This window comes from Dermochelys coriacea, chromosome 1 (assembly GCF_009764565.3).
Source record: "Dermochelys coriacea isolate rDerCor1 chromosome 1, rDerCor1.pri.v4, whole genome shotgun sequence".
In the NCBI taxonomy this organism is placed as follows: domain Eukaryota; kingdom Metazoa; phylum Chordata; order Testudines; family Dermochelyidae; genus Dermochelys; species Dermochelys coriacea.
This window is the reverse complement of record NC_050068.2, coordinates 259,742,034-259,763,472: the sequence shown is the minus strand read 5'-3', so window position 1 is coordinate 259,763,472 and position 21,439 is coordinate 259,742,034. Positions and strand designations below refer to the sequence as shown.

Here is a 21,439-nt window from a genome sequence, read left to right as displayed (position 1 = left end):
CTCATTTCCCCAGCCAGTAAAGAGGCAGGAGAGGGGGAGCTCACTGACTTCCCAGGACCTGTCCCTCTGCTGTTAGCAGAGGAAGGAGAGCAGCACTTCTACACACTCCCGCTGACTTTAACGCCAGTATTCTGGGACTATACACAGTATGCTAGGCAGTGTTCAAACACCTCTCCAAAGACCTTACAGTCTGACATGATAAGCCACATACAAAGGGTGCAGGAGCGGGGCAAGATATACAGGGAGAAGAGATACCTTGTGTCTTTAAAACAAAGACATTGTGTTCAGAAGTGGCTGCTGATTTGGGGTGCCTCCATTTTGGGATGCCCAACTTGAGATACTGTGAAGGTATCAAGGGTGCCATTCCTCTGGGGTCAGAGGCTTGCAGCTGGCTGATTAGCCACATCCACTGCACCTGAGAGAGAGCTGGAACTTAATTAGCTGACCCTTATAAAAGAGGGCAGTAGAAAGGGGTGGGGGGATTGCAACCTCCTCCTGAAAGCTGAAGTGCCAGGGGCCATGCTCATGGACCACTAGGACTAGAGCTACTGCAGAGAAGGATTGCTCCTGAAACCAAGCAGACAGGAGGGAGACTGTGTGAAGTCCTTGGTTGCTGAGGCTCTGAGGAAAGAGCCAGGAAATTCTGGTTACTGATGTGAGGAACAGACTTGGGGAAGGGACTACTTGGCCTGCACAGACTGAGAGACGAGCCTGCAAGATTTTGAACTTCTTATTACGAAGGCTTAAAATAAAACAATTAACCCTGCTGGAAACCACTTCCCTTCCTTCCTTGAGAAAGCTCAGGTAGAACTAACCTAAGGAGTCAGCTCACTCAGCAAGAACAAAACCTGGGTTTTGACAGTTCCCAATTCTTTTACAGCTACTAGGGCCTGATTTTCAGAGCTGCTGAGTACCCACAACTCCAGTTGAGGTCCATGTGAGCTACAGGTGCTCTGAAAAATCAGCATGAGGGATCACAAGTTGGACACACTAACTGAGGTACTCAAAATCAGAGGCCATTTTTGAAGATTGTGGGCTAAATAAACCTCACCAATTCTCAAGGTGGGATGTGGAAGAGAAAAGGGCAATGGCTTTACAGGGCAGTTCAGGGATGGCATTCCAGGCAGAAGGTGCTGCATGGAAGAAGGCAGAACACTGATTCTGAGAGAAGCAGAGAAATGGACAGTCAAGAGTGGTATAGCAGGCAGAGCAAAGGGGTTGTTGGATGACACAGTGAGAAACAAGGATGGATATGTCGTAAAGACTCTCAGTGCCATAGAGAGTCCAAAAGGTACTGGTAATAATTTGGATCTACTGTAAATCTCTGGTACTTCCAGTGGCCTGAATGGATGGCTATTTGGAAGTATTCATCCTGTAAGAGTCAAGAGCCACAAACCAGTTCTGAGCCTGAAGCAATGAAATAATGGAGGCAAGAGTTCCCATCCTGACTCAAAGCTACTCTATGTATTTGTTCAGTCTTCTCTAGTCTAGGATAGGACAAAGACCCTTTGTCTTCTTCAGGATAAGGACATATCAAGAGCAGAAACCTCTTTCTTTGTTCTCCTGAGAAATCTCTTCCATAGCTCCTACTTGGAGCAACAAGGCCATTTTGTTCTACAATGGCTCTTGTGAGAAGGATCCTTGAAGAGGGACAGGGAAGCGGGAAGGGTAGGGGGTAAGGAAGGGAACTGGATAGCGTAAGCATGGGTGGTGATGTCTGGTATGTTCACGGCATCTACATCGGGAAGTTAGATAAAAACAAATACTTTTGCTGGAAAGTTGTAGTGTAACACTACTTTATTACTTAGAATTCGGAATAACATACAAGAACCCCAAAACCAGAGAGACAAAAGGCAGGATGCTCCCTAAAGTAGAGAGGCACAACTCACCCCGCCTTACTCTTGGCTGACTCTCTGCAGACCCACTCCGATTGCACGTTTCCATATAAAGCCTCATAGCCTGAGAGCAGGACCAGGAAAATCTTTACGATTTAAAGTGACAGCTTGAAATTTGTACACAGTTTTCAATATACCAGTGTCTAGCACCCATTTGTCATTGTAATCTCTGACCATGCCCAGTGGGAGGGGCAAGGTGATTTCCAAAGGTAAGCTCTGAGATGTTTTTAGCGTGGCTCTCAACACCCCCATTAAATCTGCTGCCTCTGAGAAGGAGCCTGGGGCGGGATGGAGGAGGAGGGTGACATGTACTTCCTGGTATAACAGGGCTACTTTCTGGATGGCTATTCCAATTGACAACTGTGGGAATAAGATGATTGTCTTTGTCTTTGTAGGGACTGGTACGAGACGTGCTTGTGGTACAGCACCGGAGTGTAGATCTTTAAAGAGCACAGCATTGCCCTTGAATCTTGGAGGGAACAGAACACCTTGTCCATTCAGCTGTTGAAGAGCTCTATGTCCTCAAAGGGTAGGTCCTCCATTGTTGCCTTGACTTCTATTAGAATCCCAGATGCCTGTAATCAGGAGGACCAGTGCATTGTGACTGCCATAGTCATGGATCGAGTGGTGATATCAGACTTGTCCATTGCTACCTGTAGCCCTGTTTTCACTTTCATCTCCCCCCTTCTACCACTGATCCCATCTCTTAAGTCCTCCCTGCAGTCCGGGAAGAACCTAATAGGAAGGGGTCACCCTCTCCCACATCAAAAAACTGTGTTCCTCAAACAGGTCCTGCTTCTATGGTGCAGAATTGGATGGAGGCTGGTGAGTAAGACTTTGGCCCAAAAAGGTCCAATGTTTTGGGGATATCTTTTGGAGTCCCCATAATAGCCCTGGTCTTATCCTGGACTGCAGATACCACAAGTGACCGCAGTGTCGGGTGCACATAAAAATATTAGAAGCCCTTGGGAGGGACTTGATAGCACTGTTCTATTCACTTTGAAGCAGTCAGAAACGAGGCTGGGGTGTGCCATGGTCCAATATGCCTCATTGATCAGTAGGGCAATTCTTGTTAGCACTGAGCTGCTTGTGCATATTTTTCTTGGCTCACTGCTGTCTCCCAGTCCAAGGTTTCAGCTATTCTTGAAAGCAGGTCTTGGGAGGCTCTGAAGTCACTGATGGCCAATGTTGGGATCAAGACAATGGCCTCATCCAGAGAGGAGGAAGAGCTGTAGGTGGGGAGGAGAATTTCCAGAGTCATCTCTGCTCCCTCACAAGGGGACTCATCTGATTCTGGTGTGGGGGGATACTAGGCATTGATTCCAATGGTGATATAAACCACCTTCCTTTCCCTGGCACCTGCCATGGGGCTCCACTCTGAGATCAGTTGGAAGGTGGGCCCAGTAGGTCCAGTAAGTCCACTATGGTAAATTATACAGGTATTGGTTAGATTGTGGTTGGCCCATCCACTGCCAGTCACGTATAGGGCTCAGTACAGGGCACCTCCAGATCTCCCCTTACGTACCATTCTTGTCTAATGGAGAAGATTCCCTGCTTGCAGTTGGGAAGAAGGACTGGGTTGAAGATGGCAAGGAGAAGTTCATCTCCAGGAATAGGGGTACCACTAGTTGTGGGTTTGGGGCTGATCTTGCCAATGCCGGTGTTGGTTCTGGTGCCAAAAGGAGGGGTGAAAGCAGCTCCTCAAAGTTGTATCTTGGTATGGGGAAGGGTTTAATGGTTGGCACTGGTACCAGGGCTGGTCTTAGTATCAACACTGGTGCTGGCACTGTGGTCTCCGAAGCCTCTTTCGCAGCCAGTGCCTTGCTCCTGTCCTTTGACTAAGAGGATTTGGAGGACTTGCCTTTGGAAAATTGCTTCAGGCCCTCCTTGTGGGGTACGCACACTGCACACTCTGAACTGTGTTCACGCATGGTGGGGGTCTGTCACTCAGTGCTTGAAGGGGATAGTGCATGTGCCAGGTCTCCTTGCTCCAGAGTCAGACCAATGCGCTAGGCACAGAAGCTGTGTACCCCTGTTACCTGGGTGATTGGCGCCAGAATCCTGGGTGCCAAATACCCGCAGTCTTGTCACCCTTTTAGATTTCTTCCTCCTGCTGGTACCAGAGGTATGGTGGCCATTTACTGGGGTGCATGCTGTAAATAGCCTCCTCAACTCCGGGTTGGAAGATGTCTTTTCTGGGATCAGACACGATCTTCATGGATTGCTGTGAGATGTAATTTGAGCCACATCTCTCTCAGTTTTGGGGTGTGGGATGAGAAGGAGCAGCAGACAGAGCAATTGTTGGGGTTACATCCTTCCACCAGGCAGAACAGACATCTGCTGTGCCCATCAATTCCAGGCATAAGACTGTCACACAATGGGCAGCATTTAAACCTTGTGGGTTTCGAGTCTGCCGTGCCAGTGACTGGTGTGAAGTGTCTTGACCTGCTGTGGAGGGTGGGTGGGAGGGACATACAGGGGGTGGACAAGGGGGCTCCTCTGCTCCTTCTTTTTTTGTGTGGAACATCCGAGGAAAAGTAATGAATAAATGAGTAATAAGAAATTGATGAGCGATTTCTTCACAAAAAGGTTAAGTTTGAAGCTCAAGGAACAGCAGCAGGTTGGACAGTCCAGGTTGCATCTCATTGTCACGGACGCTAAGTGGTAACTGAAGGAGGGTTGCAGCTACTCTGACCTTTAGGCCCTCACAATGAAGCAAAAGTAGGCATAGGGCTCCTAATGGACACTGCCATTCAAAATGACTCCGCTCTCATGCCCAGGAGGCATAGTATGGAATCCATACTGACGCATACTTGAAGAAGCAGCTCAGATACCAGGGTGATGGGCATAGAATGGAAACCTAGACAGAGAAAAGCAGGATTGCCTCCAGCTGCCATGGTTTTTTTGGAGGCGCTGTCAGTTGCTTTTTCATCTATCAGATAAAAGATCTCTAAGGAGGAAGATAATAAAACCTCCAAGACAATTCAAATAAATAAATACATACATACAATCAAGAGAGGCCATGAAATAAAAAGGAATATTGGTGGGATTAGAGCAGCCAAGGAAAGGAGAGGCTGGCCCTCCATCCCCGTCCATCGCTGCCCCACTTGAGGCTTGGCAGCATACTCACGTTCCCACAGTAGCCAATCTATTACTGCTTGGAATAAATTTCCCAGCCGCCACCTCCTCCTTTCTCTCTCTCTTTCAGTCCTCAGGGGTCCTGTTTGGCAGCCTACAGATCCCCCTTCTCTGCTGTGAATGTCTAGCAATCAGCCAATCTGATGCAAAAAGCATTACCCCCCTATTCACGGGAAAGAGAGAAACCTGACTCCATGCTGAGACATTTCCTCTAGGGTTCTGTCAGTCTCTCTCTCAACCCCCCTCTGCCTCTCTCTCTTTCTCTTTTTCAGAAGCTACCTCCAGCACAGAGAGTGCTATTTCTTCCGGAAAGAGTTGTGTGTGTTCATGGAAATTTTACTTGGACCAAGAACAGGCCTTATTTATTTTTCCTTTCTTCCTTTGTTCTCCATTTCCCCTTTCAGGGTTTAAACAAGACCCTGACAATGTAATCCCAGCTGCACTATTATGTAATTTTACTTATTACTTTTGGAAAGAAATACAGTAGGAAGAGCTCCTTGGTATCTTATCTTGAAATGTCCCAGGCTGGCACTAGAATGACAAATGAAGACTCGGTCAGAGTGTCATGGGCTCTGCAGACCTAGTCTTGCTCCGGTTTGAAGGCATTTCTTATTGACAAGGCCCCTGCTTACCAAGCCTTTGGGTTGCAGTGCCATACCCCTAGAACTAAGGTCCCTATTGAGCAGATCTCCAGTAGCTGGTCCACATTGGTGATAAACATATGGTATCGTGAAAAGGGGAAGGTTTCAGAGTAGCAGCCGTATTAGTCTGTATTCGCAAAAAGAAAAGGAGTACTTGTGGCACCTTAGAGACTAACAAATTTATTAGAGCATAAGCTTTCGTGAGCTACAGCTCACTCCATCGGATACATTCAATGGAAAATACAGTGGGGAGATTTATAGAGAGAGAGAGAACATGAAACAATGGGTGTTACCATACACACTGTAACGAGAGTGATCACTTAAGATGAGCTATTACCAGCAGGAGAGCGGGGGGCGGGGGAGGACCTTTTGTACTATTTTCGATGTCTCCAACTCAAGGAATATTTCCAACACACCTCTGAACAACATACTAACCCACACAGACCTTCCTACCAAGACTACAAAAAGAAGGATTCTGGGTGGACTCCTCCTAAGGTCAAAACAACAGACTGGACTTCTACATAGAGTGCTTCCGCCGACGTGCATGAGCTGAAGTTGTGGAAAAGCAGCATCACTTGCCCCATAACCTTAGCTGTGCAGAACACAATGCCATCCACACTCAGAAACAACTCTGACATCATAATCAAAAAGGCTGACAAAGGAGGTGTTGTCGTCATCATGAATAGGTCGGAATATGAACAAGAGGCTGCTAGGCAGCTCTCCAACACCACTTTCTACAAGCCATTACCCTCTGATCCCACTGAGGGTTATCAAAAGAAACTACACCATTTGCTCAAGAAACTCCCTGAAAAAGCACAAGAACAAATCCGCACAGACTCACCCCTGGAACCGCAACCTGGGGAATTCTATCTGCTACCCAAGATCCATAAACCTGGAAATCCTGGACGCCCCATCATCTCAGGCATTGGCACCCAGACAGCAGGATTATCTGGCTATGTAGACTCCCTCCTCAGGCCCTACGCTACCAGCACTATCTTTGAGACACCACTGACTTCCTGAGGAAACTACAGTCCATTGATGATCTTCCTAAAAACACCATCCTAGCCACTATGGATGTAGAAGCCCTCTACACCAACATTCCACACAAAGATGGACTACAAGCAGTATCCCCGATAATGTCATGGCAAACCTGGTGACTGAATTTTGTGACTTTGTCCTCACCCATAACTATCTCACATTTGGGGACAATGTATACCTTCAAATCAGCAGCACTGCGATGGGTACCCACATGGCCCCACACTATGCCAACATTTTTATGGCTGATTTAGAACAACGCTTCCTCAGCTCTCGTCCCCTAATGCCCCTACTCTACTTGCACTACATTGATGACATCTTCATCATCTGGACCCATGGAAAAGAAGCCCTTGAGGAATTCCACCATGATTTCAACAATTTCCATCCCACCATCAACCTCAGCCTGGACCAGTCCCCACAAGAGATCCACTTCCTGGACACTACGGTGCTAATAAGCGATGGTTACATAAACACCACCCTATACCGGAAACCTACTGACCGCTATTCCTACCTACATGCCTCCAGCTTTCACCCAGACCACAGCACACGATCCATTGTCTACAGCCAAGCTCTACGATATAACCGCATTTGCTCCAACCCCTCAGACAGAGACAAATACCTACAAGATCTCTATCATGCATTCCTACAACTACAATACCCACCTGCTGAAGTGAAGAAACAGATTGACAGCAGCAGAAGAGTACCCAGAAGTCACCTACTACAGGACAGGCCCAACAAAGAAAATAACAGAACACCACTAGCCATCACCTTCAGCCCCCAACTAAAATCTCTTCAACGCATCATCAAGGATCTACAACCTATCCTGAAGGACGACTCATCACTCTCACAGATCTTGGGAGACAGGTTAGTCCTTGCTTACAGACAGCCCCCCAACCTGAAACAAATACTTACCAGCAACCACACACCACACAACAAAACCATTAACCCAGGAACCTATCCTTGCAACAAAGCCCATTGCCAACTGTGTCCACATATCTATTCAGGGGATGCCATCATAGGGCCTAATCACATCAGCTACACTATCAGAGGCTCGTTCACCTGCACATCTACCAATGTGATATATGCCATCATGTGCCAGCAATGCCCCTCTGCCACGTACATTGGCCAAACTGGACCATCTCTACGTAAAAGAATAAATGGACACAAATCAGACGTCAAGAATTATAACATTCAAAAACCAGACGGAGAACACTTCAACCTCTGTGGTCACTCAATTACAGACCTAAAAGTTGCAATCCTTCAACAAAATAACAGACTCCAATGAGAGACTGCTGAATTGGAATTGATTTGCAAACTGGATACAATTAACTTAGGTTTGAATGGAGACTGGGAGTGGATGTGTCATTACACAAAGTAAAACTATTTCCCCATGTTTATTTCCCCACCCCCCACTGTTCCTCAGACTTTCTTGTCAACTGCTGGAAATGGCCCACCTTGATTATCACTACAAAAGGTCCCCCACCCACACACACACACATACACTCTCCTGCTGGTAATAGCTCATCTTAAGTGATCACCCTCGTTACAGTGTGTATGGTAGCACCCATTGTTTCATGTTCTCTATGTATATAAATCTCCCCATTGTATTTTCCACTGAATGCATCCGATGAAGTGAGCTGTAGCTCACAAAAGCTTATGCTCAAATAAATTTGTTAGTCTCTAAGGTGCCACAAGTACTCCTTTTCTTTTTGCGAATACAAACTAACACGGCTGCTACTCTGACACTTAACTCAGGAGCATATTTTGTGGAGTGCTCTATAAACATTCCTCCAAATAAGCAGGATCCTGTTTTTTAGTTAGTGAAATCCACCCTCCTCTACCAAGTTGACTGGTCCCAAAATCCAGACTGGAGAGGAATTAGTGCAATTGGTGTTACAACTTCACGCTCCTTTTCTCCTAAAACCAAACCCACACGTCACTAGCACCAGTGCTCCTGGAGAGGTGAAGGACATCCTGCTAAACTCTAAAGTCTGCTGTGCCAATGCAGGGCGAGAGACCAGCTCAAGGCTCCAGGACAATGGCACCGGAGTAATTTTGCCCCACCCAAAAGCACTTTCAGGGGAATCAGGAGCTTTAGAAACCTTCTCTTCCTGAGCCAAGCATCAAAAGCCAGCTCAGTCTCCATATAGGGCTGGGCTTCATTTCTCTTCTCCCTAAGCCTTGCCCCAGAGAACCCCTTGCTCCCTGAGGGATTTGAATCATGGACTTTCCCTGCATGGGATGAAACTCACTCTAGTCCAAAATTCTGAATTTTCTATACTGAGTCCTGGACCAGTGCGAGGAGGAAGGAAAAAGAGAGGCACTGCCAGACCAAGGAACCAATGAGAGTTTGTGATCTCTCACAAAGCACCAAAGCTACAAACTAACCCAACATAGCTGAAAAACACAGAGGACAGCTTTCATACTCAGTACTACATGTGTAGCTAGCCCTGATGGACTGGAGCTATTGGACCTTTACAATTCTATATTTCTGGGATGACCGGCTTGGTTCCTCCCTCTCCCCCCCCCCATCAGCTTTTAAATGCTGTAAACATGTTCATCTCTAACTCCAGCTTTTTGTGATATCTCAGCTACCGAAGACCGAGCAGAAATTAAGTGAAGGAAGAAGAAAACCAAACCCAAGAGGGAATGAAGTGTGTGTGCGCACGCAAGTTTGTACGACTGCTGAATGATAACGGCCTGACATCCTTGGAAACTGAAGTCTCCTCTCTATAACACTGGTAGAGCACAAGCAGTGCAATCTTCATTCACATTGCCTAGCTAGGTTTCAGAGTAGCAGCCGTGTTAGTCTGTATTTGCAAAAAAGAAAAGGAGGACTTGTGGCACCTTAGAGACTAACAAATTTATTTGAGCATAAGCTTTTGTGAGCTACAGCTCACTTCATCGGATGCCTAGCTAGTGTGCCTTGTCCGATGCTGGGTGGCCACGTGCAGGGGTAAGAAGGTAATTCTGCTTGCTTGGCTCATTCTCTGCTGCCATGGCCCATGCGGGAGTTCCCCGCCAACTAGTTGTAATGGTGATATTTGTGATGTGGGCTCCTGTTCACTGGGAACACGACTGAAATTTCCCCCAGTCATTTCATACAGGCCACTGAGCAACCCTGAGAACTTTCAGACACTACCTGTGTGATTTGCTGTGTTGGTCCCAGAATATTAGAGACACAAGGAGAGAGAGGTCCAGTGAAAGATATTCTGTGTCACTGACTTAGATTCTACCAGAGAGAGAGAGATGACTCTAAAGTCTGCTGTATCATGAAGGTAAACTGCCTAGGGAGGTTGTGGAATCTCCATCATTGGAGATTTTTAAGAGCAGGTTGGACAAACACCTGTCAGGGATGATCTAGATAATACTTAGTCCTGCTCCAAGTGCAGGGAACTGGACTAGATGACCTCTCAAGGTCCCTTCCAGTTCCACGATTCTATGAACTGCCAAGGCAGGAAACACTCTGGTGGGCCAGCAACTGCTTTCAGGATGGTGAACTTATTCACACCCTGCCTTTGGACTAGCAATCAGAATTTTTAAGATAGCCACTCTTGCATCCCCCCACAATTGGAGCCCAAATCTGACCTATGGCAACCTCCCTCTGCTAGGGGTAAGAAGGGAATTTAGTCTCTATATATCCTATCCCAAGCTTCATCCCGCTCTGCTATTACATACACACAGCTCCAACAATGGAGCCTCCCACCCCATCCATCCCTAGTCCCCAGAATGCTTTGCAGCACAGCATGCCTGAGCTAGGATAGGAGTCCTGGATGTGCTCTGCTGGAGAGTTCTTTCAATGTTTTTGCTGCTGCAGAGACATTTAGGAATACAAGCACAGCTTCCTCATCACTGAGCAATAATTTCCTGTGCTGGATGGAAGCTACCTCCAGCACTTACAGGAAATTAGAAGACTGTTCCATAGCACAACTGCACTATGAATTATTCAGAAGGCTGTTAAATTATGCAGAAGCAATCCCATCATTCCCTAGGCCATGCTGAATGCAGGTGCCGTCACTCATAGCTCCAGAAGCTGCTGTTAGACAAGGATTCAAGACCACACTTCTGCGTATGGACTGTATGTATCTGAGCATGCACAGACAAATCTACAGTCATGCAGCAAACAGTAGGAGGATGACAGAGGTGGCAAACTTCTCCCCAACCCCAAAATGCTCAGAGAATCTCAATATTAACCCCCAGGGGTTTAGGGAGCAGATAGTGTTTCCTTGGAGCCAGCTGTGATGGCATCTTTTTTCTTATCTGCACACCTGCACTAAGCAGTAGAGGAGCTAGCAAGAGGTCCCAGTTTGTTTGGCCCTGGCACAGGGAGAATGAAAGGAGGAGGCAATTGGAACATGAAGGGTTGGCTGGACATATTCATATTGGAGGCAATGGAGTAGGGACCCAGGAGGAAATGGAGAGGCAGAGCAGCATTCGGAGAGAGTAGGGAGGACGGTCTGAAGGCAGAAGGTGTGTCTTCTACCCTCCTCCCTGCAGCAAACCCCACCTTACAGAAATGCATACATCCTGGGGAAATGTTGGGCAGGGACAAGAAAATGTTCTCTCAAGCAATAGGGTCATTAAATAACCAAGCATGATCCACAATGTTCCCTTTAAGGCACACAGGTATCAAGTCTTATCCTCAAAAGGAAGGATTAGATGCCTGACACCCTCAATGTTTTCATTCTTTCCCACTGTGAGCTCCTTGAGGGCAGGATGTGGGTCTCTTCTTACTCTGTGCAGCACCAAGCACACTGTCATTACCACAAATGCTATGCTCAGCCTCCCTCCGAAGAACTGCCCTTGTTGGAACCCAAATTCCCAGAGGATCCAAGACTCCTCCACCCCAAAACACTCAGTCTCTATGAACTACTTTCTCTCACCTGCTGCCCAGCTGGATGCCTCACTGGTGGTGGTTGTGGTAGAGAAACAGAAAGCACTGCCCTAACCCTCTCTCCTGCCTCTGAACAATGCAGCATAACTTCAGCTCCTTTCTCAAAGGGAGTGGCATCCAAAAGGGGGTCTCCTTTTCATTCTTCTCTCTCAGACCTGCTGTCTCTCTCGCTTGCAGCTCAATTCCAATAGCTTTAATGCCACAACCAGAACGTGGCTAGAGTCAACACAAGAAGTGTCTGTGTATAGATCACGGTTTTACAAAAACAAGGAGGGGTTTCTGAAGCATGACTAAATTTGCTTTTTTTCCCCTGTGCATCTCAAGTTTGCTTGCTGAGGTTTACAAAACTGCCATTTTGAAAAGAAAAAGTCTAATTAAAGTTACACCACAGCCCCAAATACATTCAGGGTTCTGATTCCAACCCCCCTAGTCCTGGCCTATCCTGTAGGGATTTACATAATTAGAAAAAATAGCACTGATGGGGAAGCCAATATGGGGGAACAGATCTGGTGATAGGTGAGGGGAGGGCGGGAAGGGTGGTGGAATCTTGATCTGGCAAAACAGTTCAGAATTAACACAGCAGCACTGATCATGCAGGTGTCCTCTGGGCCACTGATGAAACCATTCATGAGGAAGCAGTCAGGACGAGGGAGTTTTATTCCTCACTCTGCTACCAACACTATGTGGGAGAGACTTTAGGCAAGTCACTACCTCTCTGTGCCTCAGTTTCCTCTGTTGTAAAATAGGGATAACAAAACTGTCTCACAGGACTTATTTCCCTTAATTAATCAGAGGGAGGTGAGTATCTTAGTTAATGAGGCTAAATCAGTTAATGCTTGTAAAGCCCTTTGAGATCATGAAGTGAAACTTGCCAGAGAAGTGCAAAGTATTGTGATGATTATTACAAAGGACACCTGGGTGCTTCCCCATTCACCTTTCCCCCCTGGACAGTCACCCCTCCCCACATCCAACCAAAGCTAGTAAGACAAGTGCTGTCCTTTCAGGCTGGGGGCTGCTGCAGAAAGAAGGAAGGTGCTCAAATACTACGACAGGTACCAGAGAAAATCCTAGACAGACAGATACAGGGCTGGGTACTCCTTAGCCCAGACCCAGCCAAGGAAGCAAGCAACTGATTAATTGGGCTCCCCATACTGCTGGTTACAGGAGGTGAGTGTCTCTGTGTGCAGAGTCAGCTGCCTCAGCAGGAAGTCCTGCATCAGTGGCTGATCTCACCCTGGGTTGGGGTGGCTGTTTAGTGCATTACCCAGATACAACAAACCCCTCCCCACCCACAGGGAAACTGATTTTCCTCATGCTGATTTCCTCTGGCTGCCCAAGGCTATATGCTTCAGTTGGGGAGACATCAAAGGAAAAACCAGGACTAGAGTGCTGTGTCTCCTCCTGGGGGGGGTACTCAATTGGGTAAGTGTCTGGGCAAAATTATTCCCTTTGCTTCAGGGCTGGGGAGGGGGCATTGCAGCCAAAGAGCACCTGTTGCTCTCAGAAAAGGCTTGAGGGAAACAAAGGGTTAGCATTGCAAAGTACAGAAACCCATTGTTTCATGTTCTCTGTGTGTGTATATAAATCTCCATACTGTATTTTCCACTGAATGCATCCGATGAAGTGAGCTGTAGCTCACGAAAGCTTATGCTCTAATAAATTTGTTAGTCTCTAAGGTGCCACAAGTCCTCCTTTTATTTTTGCAAATACAGACTAACACGGCTGCTACTCTGAAACCTGTCATTATGCAAGGCACTGAATCTGGCCGTATGGAGTGGAAATCTATCAACTTCATGAAAAAACTCATACAGCTACAGACAGACATCATCTTCCTCTCCAAATGCAAACAGATGGACATCATACCAAAAGGACTGAAGGTAAAAAATCCATTACAATCTACATACCACAAAGACTATGTGACAGCTTGTGCCACACACTCTCAAAGAAACTGCGAAACCACCTGATGAACATCCTCTACAGCAAACAGGGAAAGATTAAGAATGAGCTCTCAAAACTGGATACTCTCATAAAGAACCAACCTTACACACAAACTTCCTCTTGGCTGGACTTTACAAAAATTAGGCAAGCCATCTACAACACACACTTTGCTTCTCTACAAAAGAAAAAGGACACTAAACTCTCGAAACTACTACATGCCACAAAGGGCCACAACAGTGGTTCCCTTAACCCACCCAGCAATATTGTTAATCTGTCCAACTATACTCTTAGCCCAGCAGAAGAATCTGTCCTATCTCGGGGCCTCTCCTTTTGCCCTCCACCCCCATGAACATGATACACTTCTGAGGTGACCTAGAATCCTATTTTCGACGTCTCCGACTCAAGGAATATTTCCAACACACCTCTGAACAACATATTAACCCACAGAGACCTTCCTACCAACACTACAAAAAGACGGATTCTGGGTGGACTCCTCCTGAAGGTCGAAACAACAGACTGGACTTCTACATAGAGTGCTTCCGCCGACGTGCACGGGCTGAAATTGTGGAAAAGCAGCATCACTTGCCCCATAACCTCAGCCGTGGAGAACACAATGCCATCCACAGCCTCAGAAACAACTCTGACATGATAATCAAAAAGGCTGACAAAGGAGGTGTTGTCGTCATCATGAATAGTTCAGAATATGAACAAGAGGCTACTAGGCAGCTCTCCAACACCACTTTCTACAACCTCTGATCTCACTGAGGGTTACCAAAAGAAACTACACCATTTGCTTAAGAAACTCCCTGAAAAAGCACAAGAACAAATCCGCACAGACACACCCCTGGAACCCCGACCTGGGGTATTCTATCTGCTACCCAAGATCCATAAACCTGGAAATCCTGGATGCCCCATCTCAGGCATTGGCACCCTGACAGCAGGATTGTCTGGCTATATAGACTCCCTCCTCAGACCCTACGCTACCAGCACTCCAAGCTATCTTCGAGACACCACTGACTTCCTGAGGAAACTACAATCCATCAGTGATCTTCCTAAAAACACCATCCTGGCCACTATGGATGTAGAAGCCCTCTACACCAACATTCCTACAATGGACTACAAGCCATCAGGAACAGTATCCCTGATAATGTCACAGCTAACCTGGTGGCTGAACTTTGTTACTTTGTCCTCACCCACAACTATTTCACATTTGGGGACAACGTATACCTTCAAATCAGCGGCACTGCGATGGGTACCCATGTGGCCCCACAGTATGCCAACATTTTTATGGCTGACTTACAACAATGCTTCCTCAGCTCTCGTCCCCTAATGCCCCTACTCTACTTGCGCTACATTGATGACATCTTCATCATCTGGACCCATGGAAAAGAAGCTCTTCAGGAATTCCACCAGGATTTCAACAATTTCCATCCCACCATCAACCTCAGCCTGGACCAGTCCACACAAGAGATCCACTTCCTGAACACTACGGTGCTAATAAGCGATGGTCACATAAACACCACCCTATATTGGAAACCTACTGACCGCTATTCCTACCTACATGCCTCCAGGTTTCATCCAGATCACACCACACGATCCATTGTCTACAGCCAAGCTCTACGATATAACCACATTTGCTCCAACCCCTCAGACAGAGACAAACACCTACAAGACCTCTATCATGCATTCTTACAACTATAATACCTACCTTCTGAAGTGAAGAAATAGATTGACAGAGCCAGAAGGGTACCCAGAAGTCACCTACTACAGGACAGGCCCAACAAAGAAAATAACAGAACGCCATAAATAACACTAGCCATCACCTTCAGCCCCCAACTAAAACCTCTCCAACGCATCATCAAGGATCTACAACCTATCCTGAAGGACGACTCATCACTCTCACAGATCTTGGGTGACAGGCCAGTCCTTGCTTACAGACAGCCCCCCAATCTGAAGCAAATACTCACCAGCAACCACACACCACACAACAGGAACCTATCCTTGCAACGAAGCCCATTGCCAACTCTGTCCACATATTTATTCAGGGGATACCATCATAGAGCCTAATCACATCAGCCACACTATCAGAGGCTCATTCACCTGTGCATCTACCAATGTGATATATGCCATCATGTGCCAGCAATGCCCCTCTGCCATGTACAATGGTCAAACTGGACAGTCTCTACGTAAAAGAATAAATGGACATAAATCAGATGTCAAGAATTATAACATTCAAAAACCAGTCGGAGAACACTTCAATCTCTCCAGTCACTTGATTACAGACCTGAGAGTGGCTATCCTTCAACAAAAGAACTTCAAAAACAGACTCCAAGGAGACTGCTGAATTGGAATTAATTTGCAAACTGGATATAATTAACTTAGGCTTGAATAGAGACTGGGAGTGGATGGGTCATTACATAAAGTTAAAACTATTTCCCCATGTTATTTCTCCCTCCCACCCCACCCCCCACTGTTCCTCAAACGTTCTTGTTAACTGCTGGAAATGGCCCACCTTGATTATCACCATAAAAGGTTTTCCTCCTTCCCCCCCTCCCTTTCCTGCTGGTAACAGCTCATCTTAAGTGATCACTCTCCTTACAGTGTGTATGATAAAACCCATTGTTTCATGTTCTCTCTGTGTGTATTTAAATCTCCACACTGTATTTTCCACCGAATGCATCTGATGAAGTGAGCTGTAGCTCACGAAAGCTTATGCTCAAATAAATTTGTTAGTCTCTAAGGTGCCACAAGTCCTCCTTTTCTTTTTGTGAATACAGACTAACACGACTGCTACTCTGAACCCTGTCATTGCAAAGCGGTATTAGGAAGTCTGATGAGATCTATGGAGTCAAAGTCCTGCTTCCTGAGAACTGCAGCCAGAGTACAATGGGCGGGGAGGGGCAGATATCCAGTTCAATCTTCTCAGGGAATGTATCACTACACCACAATTCCAATACAAACCCATCTCCTTCTGCCATAGGGAGGGGGGCCGTCACAGCTCTGTCAACCACTGCTCTTCTGGTCCTGTGCCGCTACACAGCTCTTCCAATGCACCACAATCCTGCTCTCCAGCAACCACTGCTCTTCTAGTCCTTGGCTGCTACACAGCTCTGCCAATGCACCACAATCCTGGCCTGCAGAACCTCCTCCTACAGGCACTCTCACGCTGCTCTCTGTCAATGCACCACAATCCTAACCTGGAACGCTGCCCGTGATTCCTGTGTAACCCCTCCCTGCCTTTCTGTCAGCGTTCCTCAGCACTGCCTGCTAGTTCCATCCTGAAGGGGACTCCTTCCCCACCCCACGCTGAATGGTTCTGTCAGTGCCACCAGCCTCCAAAGGCTGGATAGAAAACATTTAGCACACACCTGCATAGCTAGCTGCATTGCACCCCCCCCCCCGCACATTCCCTGACTTCAGATTAACCCTCTCATTGCTAGATGCACCCTGCTGAGCCTCCAGCCCTCTGGAGACTGCACCCTGTGAGCAGGACAAATAGTGCTAGGGATGGGCTAAGGGGCCAGCCAAGCTGAGGGTGGAGAGGGGCTCACCTATCTCCCCTGCATGCAGTGACCTCAGGAAGCTCGAAATGTAGAAAGGCCCTTTGAGGTACTTGGACTGATTCAGAGAAATGACCCAGGCTCCTGTGCCAATTGGTAACTCCCTATCTTCCCCCCCGCTTCCTGTCCTGGAGTTAATGTCAGCTGTACCAGTATTCTTCAGTGCTATCTCCTCCTCCTCCTCCAGCCACATCCCTTTTTTACTGGGTCATAAATTCCAACAATGTACAAAGGGCTCATTTCAGAGCAAATAACCCTATCTCCAATCTAACCAGTCCTGGTGAATGCTGGCACGAGCTCCCTCGCCCTGTCTACCATCACCACACTCCCCTTCTCTCTTTCTCCCTCTGCTCTGATGCGGGGGAGAATACAGACATCATTTGGGGAGGGGAGGAGGGAAGGTGCATTTATCTTAAAGCTGCTATTCTAGGAATAGCAAGGTATCCAGGCACAGGGTGTTGAGAACCCTGACCCAATGCAGAGTTTATTGCCTGGCTAACAAATTAATGCAGGAGTGGGAGAGAGAAAGAGAGAGTGTGTACCCATGTGTGCTTCACACACTGCCTATGCACAACTACACCTTTATACACAATCGTGAACACGTGCTGTACGCTCAGCTACACGGAGACACCACGTGGGCTTGCAGACTTAAACTGTACATACAAATGCACACCCTGAACATGAAAACACACAGTAAATGCATGCATTATTGGACACTCCCAGTCTTTGCCCATACATACCTGACCCAGGCACACAATACACACCCAGACATACAGAAAGGTACAATGCATGCACTCACTACACAAACAGGCACAAATGCTCACAAAGACACAATACCACACACGCACAATGAACTCAACCTCACATGTACACTGTCCGCACAAGTGACCAGTCCAGTCACACTCACCCATGCACACCTGGCTAGTAATAAGTATCCACTGACTCTGCAGCCGCAGGGAAGATTCAGTTCCACAGGGATCTTCAGCAGAAGTGCCATAAAGTTGGTGTAGTTTTCAAAGTCCTGTACAGGGCACGAAGGCCCCTATTTCAAAACTGCTGGCAGACCCCAAATTACTGTGGGCCTGCCCTGACACACACCCCGCCCCCGCTCCCCAATTTAGACCAACTCTTCTTGATCGCATTGCTCAGAAAGTCCTTTCATACAGCACAGGGAACTATTTCTTCTTCCAACCTTACTGACGTTTGCTGTGAGGAAGAGGCCATGGCTCAGCTTCTAACCTGCAGTCAAAATGGCTCAAAGTGTTCCGGACACAAGACTTGGCAGGCTTCAAGAGCATCATGGACCAAAGGCACTGTGTGTCTCCAGACACGTCAGAGGCAGCAGCTCGGTCACCACATTAGGAGCCAGCCTTCAGGCATTCATCTGCCCCCTCCCTGCAACCCTAGGTCAGGATCTTTCTGTCTCCAGAAGGGTCTCTTGTACATCCAAAGGATTAACACCCAGTTATGCAGGTACAGCAGAGCATCCTTGCAGGAGGGAACCTCACATCTGCAGCTGATTTCCTGTCACTACTGCAGAACCATCTCAGGGTGGAGAGGCAGGACCAAAGATTGGAGCAGGAGTTCTGTGTTGCCCAGCCGTTAGACTCAAGGTTTCATTCCCTGTCCGTTGTTTATAAGGACAGGGACTACTTCAGTGCCTAAAGGATGTTTGTAAGGATGTAAAGGAGGGGAAAATCAAGAGATTCCCAGAAACAGACCCAGAGGATTGCTTTTGTCCAATCCTGGTTTAAAAACATGTCCCCCACACTCACTATTTTCTAAAAAAAGAAAAGGAGTACTTGTGGCACCTTAGAGACTAACAAATTTATTAGAGCATAAGCTTTCGTGAGCTACAGCTCACTTCATCGGATGCATTTGGTGGAAAATTTCCACCAAATGCATCCGATGAAGTGAGCTGTAGCTCACGAAAGCTTATGCTCTAATAAATTTGTTAGTCTCTAAGGTGCCACAAGTACTCCTTTTCTTTTTGCGAATACAGACTAACACGGCTGCTACTCTGAAACCTGTCACTATTTTCTGTTTCAGGAGTGGGGACTCTGGAGGTGTGCTCTTGAGTGAGGTTTCCGTTGCCTTGAGCTCCCCTTACAGGCTGTGGTTCTCAGCTGGCTTGAGCTCTAATTTTGGGTCCTAGGTTACCTTGAGCTCTGCTCTTAGAAGCTGGTAGTGACTCAAGCTCCATCCACAGGGAATTACAAGTGATTTTTCTTGGGCGATGGGAGAGGTGCTCAGAGTTGACTCAAGCACCAGGTTTGAGGGAGGGACCCAGATAACACGAATTCTTGTCTTGGGGCGGGGGGAGGGGATGGGAGTGGGAGTTCCAGCTAAGGTGACTTCAGCTCCATTACTGGGGGTAGGGATTTGTGATGACTCAAGCTCTGCAGTCCAGGGTGGGAGTCTGTGGCAACTGGAGATCTGCTCGCAGGACTGGGTGGTTCCTGGTGATTCAAGCGGTGCTCCTCACGACAGTAGTGGTGGGTGTTTGGGGTGATTTGAATTCACGCTCTGGTGGTGGGGTTTGCTGGTGACCGGAGTGCCATTCTCTGAAGGGGTGTCTCAGTGACCAAAGCTTTGCCCTTTTGGGGGTCAGTTTTCCTGCTGACCCAAGCTCTGCTCACAAGGGTGAGGTCCTGGTAACCTGAGTTCTGCTCTGGGAGATGTGGAAGGACTTTCTGGTGACCCAAGTTCTGCTCTCGAGCTTTGTCACCAGACATCCTTTGATAAAAACACAGGCTGACAGAACTCAGTACTGTCTCTATCCCTCCTGCTTTGCCTCTCTTTCTGTCTCTCTCTCATCTCTGCGAGCTGTCTAAGCAGGTCTGCAGCTGCAGCAAACGCTCTGCCCCCCCCATCACCTTTGTCGGGCTTGTGTGGAGAAACAGATCTCGCGATGGCAAAATTGCACACACACATACACTGCTTTAGAACAAATATAGAGATATTTATAGCTAACAACTCCCTAGGCATTACCAGCAGCCCTAATGAATTGGGGAGGGTCGCAGAGCCCACATCCCTTTGTGCCCAGCCCTTGATGGGGGATTATATCAATCTGACATGGGGACTGAAGGGAGATGATGTCTGATTATCTATATTTTATATTCCTTCCCAGCCCCCGTGCATATACTCCGTTTCCTCCCTATAGAATGCTGCAGGGCTGGCACACATGCACAGTCAGTACCCTCCTGGCACAGAGAGCGCGGGCAGCAGATGGGCCTCCTGCTGCAGTGCCTGGGTTGCAGGCTCCCCTCCTCACTTGGTGTGGCTCAGGCTGTGTTTTGCGGGGGTGGCAGAGAGGAGTTGTGGCATATTCTTCTGCCTCCCCAGGACTGACACTTCATTGTGTGGGATGCTGGGATGATCGGGTGTTTGAAGGGGAAGCATCTCTCTCCCTTGCAGCCTATATAAGACATTATCACTGTACATTCTTGCAGACACAGGTTGCTTTGCGTCTATGGATGCCTGGGGGGGACACTGAGATTTCCTCCTTCCCCTTGCAGAAGCTACAGCTGTTCTTGGGGTAGGAGCTGTAGGCCACACACATAAAGGGAAAGAAAATGAAAGACTCAAAGGGGAGCCAGAGGGATTTTAAAACCCTCCTCTCCACCCTACAACTCCTGCAGGGGTAGTTGAGGAGGGAGCAGGGATGCTGAAAGGAGGAGCTGGCCCAATTTGGACAGAGATGAGGCCAGTAACCTCTCAGCCCCCATGTGAACAAACAACTTCCCAGCCCCTTTCCCCCTGCTCTAAATTGCTCATTTTTTTCCAAGATCAGCCCTTTAAACTTTCCCCTCAGCTCCTGGCAACACATACACACACGGGCGGGGGGGGGGAGAAGGGGCAGATTGGGGTGGGTGCAGAGGCCAGAGGGGATGCAGGAGGTGGGGGGGGGGGGAAAGGAGGGATGAGAGTGCAGGAGGGAAGGGATGACAGAAGGGGTGGGCGGGATGGGGAAGGAGAGGGATGTAGGAGAAGGTGATAGGGCGGATGAGGAGAGGGAAAGAGGGAGGACGGATGCTGGGGAAAGGGGAGAGGGGAGGGCAGCTAGGAGGGGGGGAGGATAGTGGGCATGGGCAGGAGAGGCGATGGGATGCAGGGGGAGGCCGGCGGAGGTTAGGCAAGTTGTGAGGAGACGGGGGGGGAAGAGTCGGGGGGGGGGCGTCTCTCACTCACCCATCGCCCCCCTTTGCTGGCTCTCAGCAGCGGCGGCGGCGGCGGCTCTTCTGCTTCCTGGGCCCCCGGCGGGGAGATGCTGGGATCTGCGGCAGCCTCTCGCCCCATCCCTGGTTCCAGCAGCCGCCCCCCGGCATGGCTCAGCCC

At 48.0% G+C, this 21,439-nt stretch overlaps 1 protein-coding gene across 5 annotated transcripts in view; it reads right to left on the bottom strand.

The window, feature by feature from the left end:
- MGAT3 (beta-1,4-mannosyl-glycoprotein 4-beta-N-acetylglucosaminyltransferase) overlaps nucleotides 1–21,433 on the bottom strand; it is a 40,041-nt gene extending 18,608 nt beyond the window's left edge. The window contains exons 1-2 of one of the 5 annotated variants that reach the window (XM_043501867.1): nucleotides 21,293–21,417; nucleotides 256–415 (exon numbers count right to left, since the gene is read on the bottom strand). Coding sequence is in view for 1 of the 5 variants with exons in the window: in XM_043501857.1 (XP_043357792.1) it covers nucleotides 18,019–18,098 (80 nt within the window). In the remaining 4 variants the exon portion in view is untranslated. Of the gene's footprint in view, nucleotides 1–255; nucleotides 416–11,592; nucleotides 12,298–18,008; nucleotides 18,856–21,292 lie in introns of those variants that run through there. The other 4 variants (XM_043501869.1, XM_038409529.2, XM_043501857.1 and 1 more) reach the window with 4 other exon arrangements.
- Nucleotides 21,434–21,439: the final 6 nt, after the last annotated feature.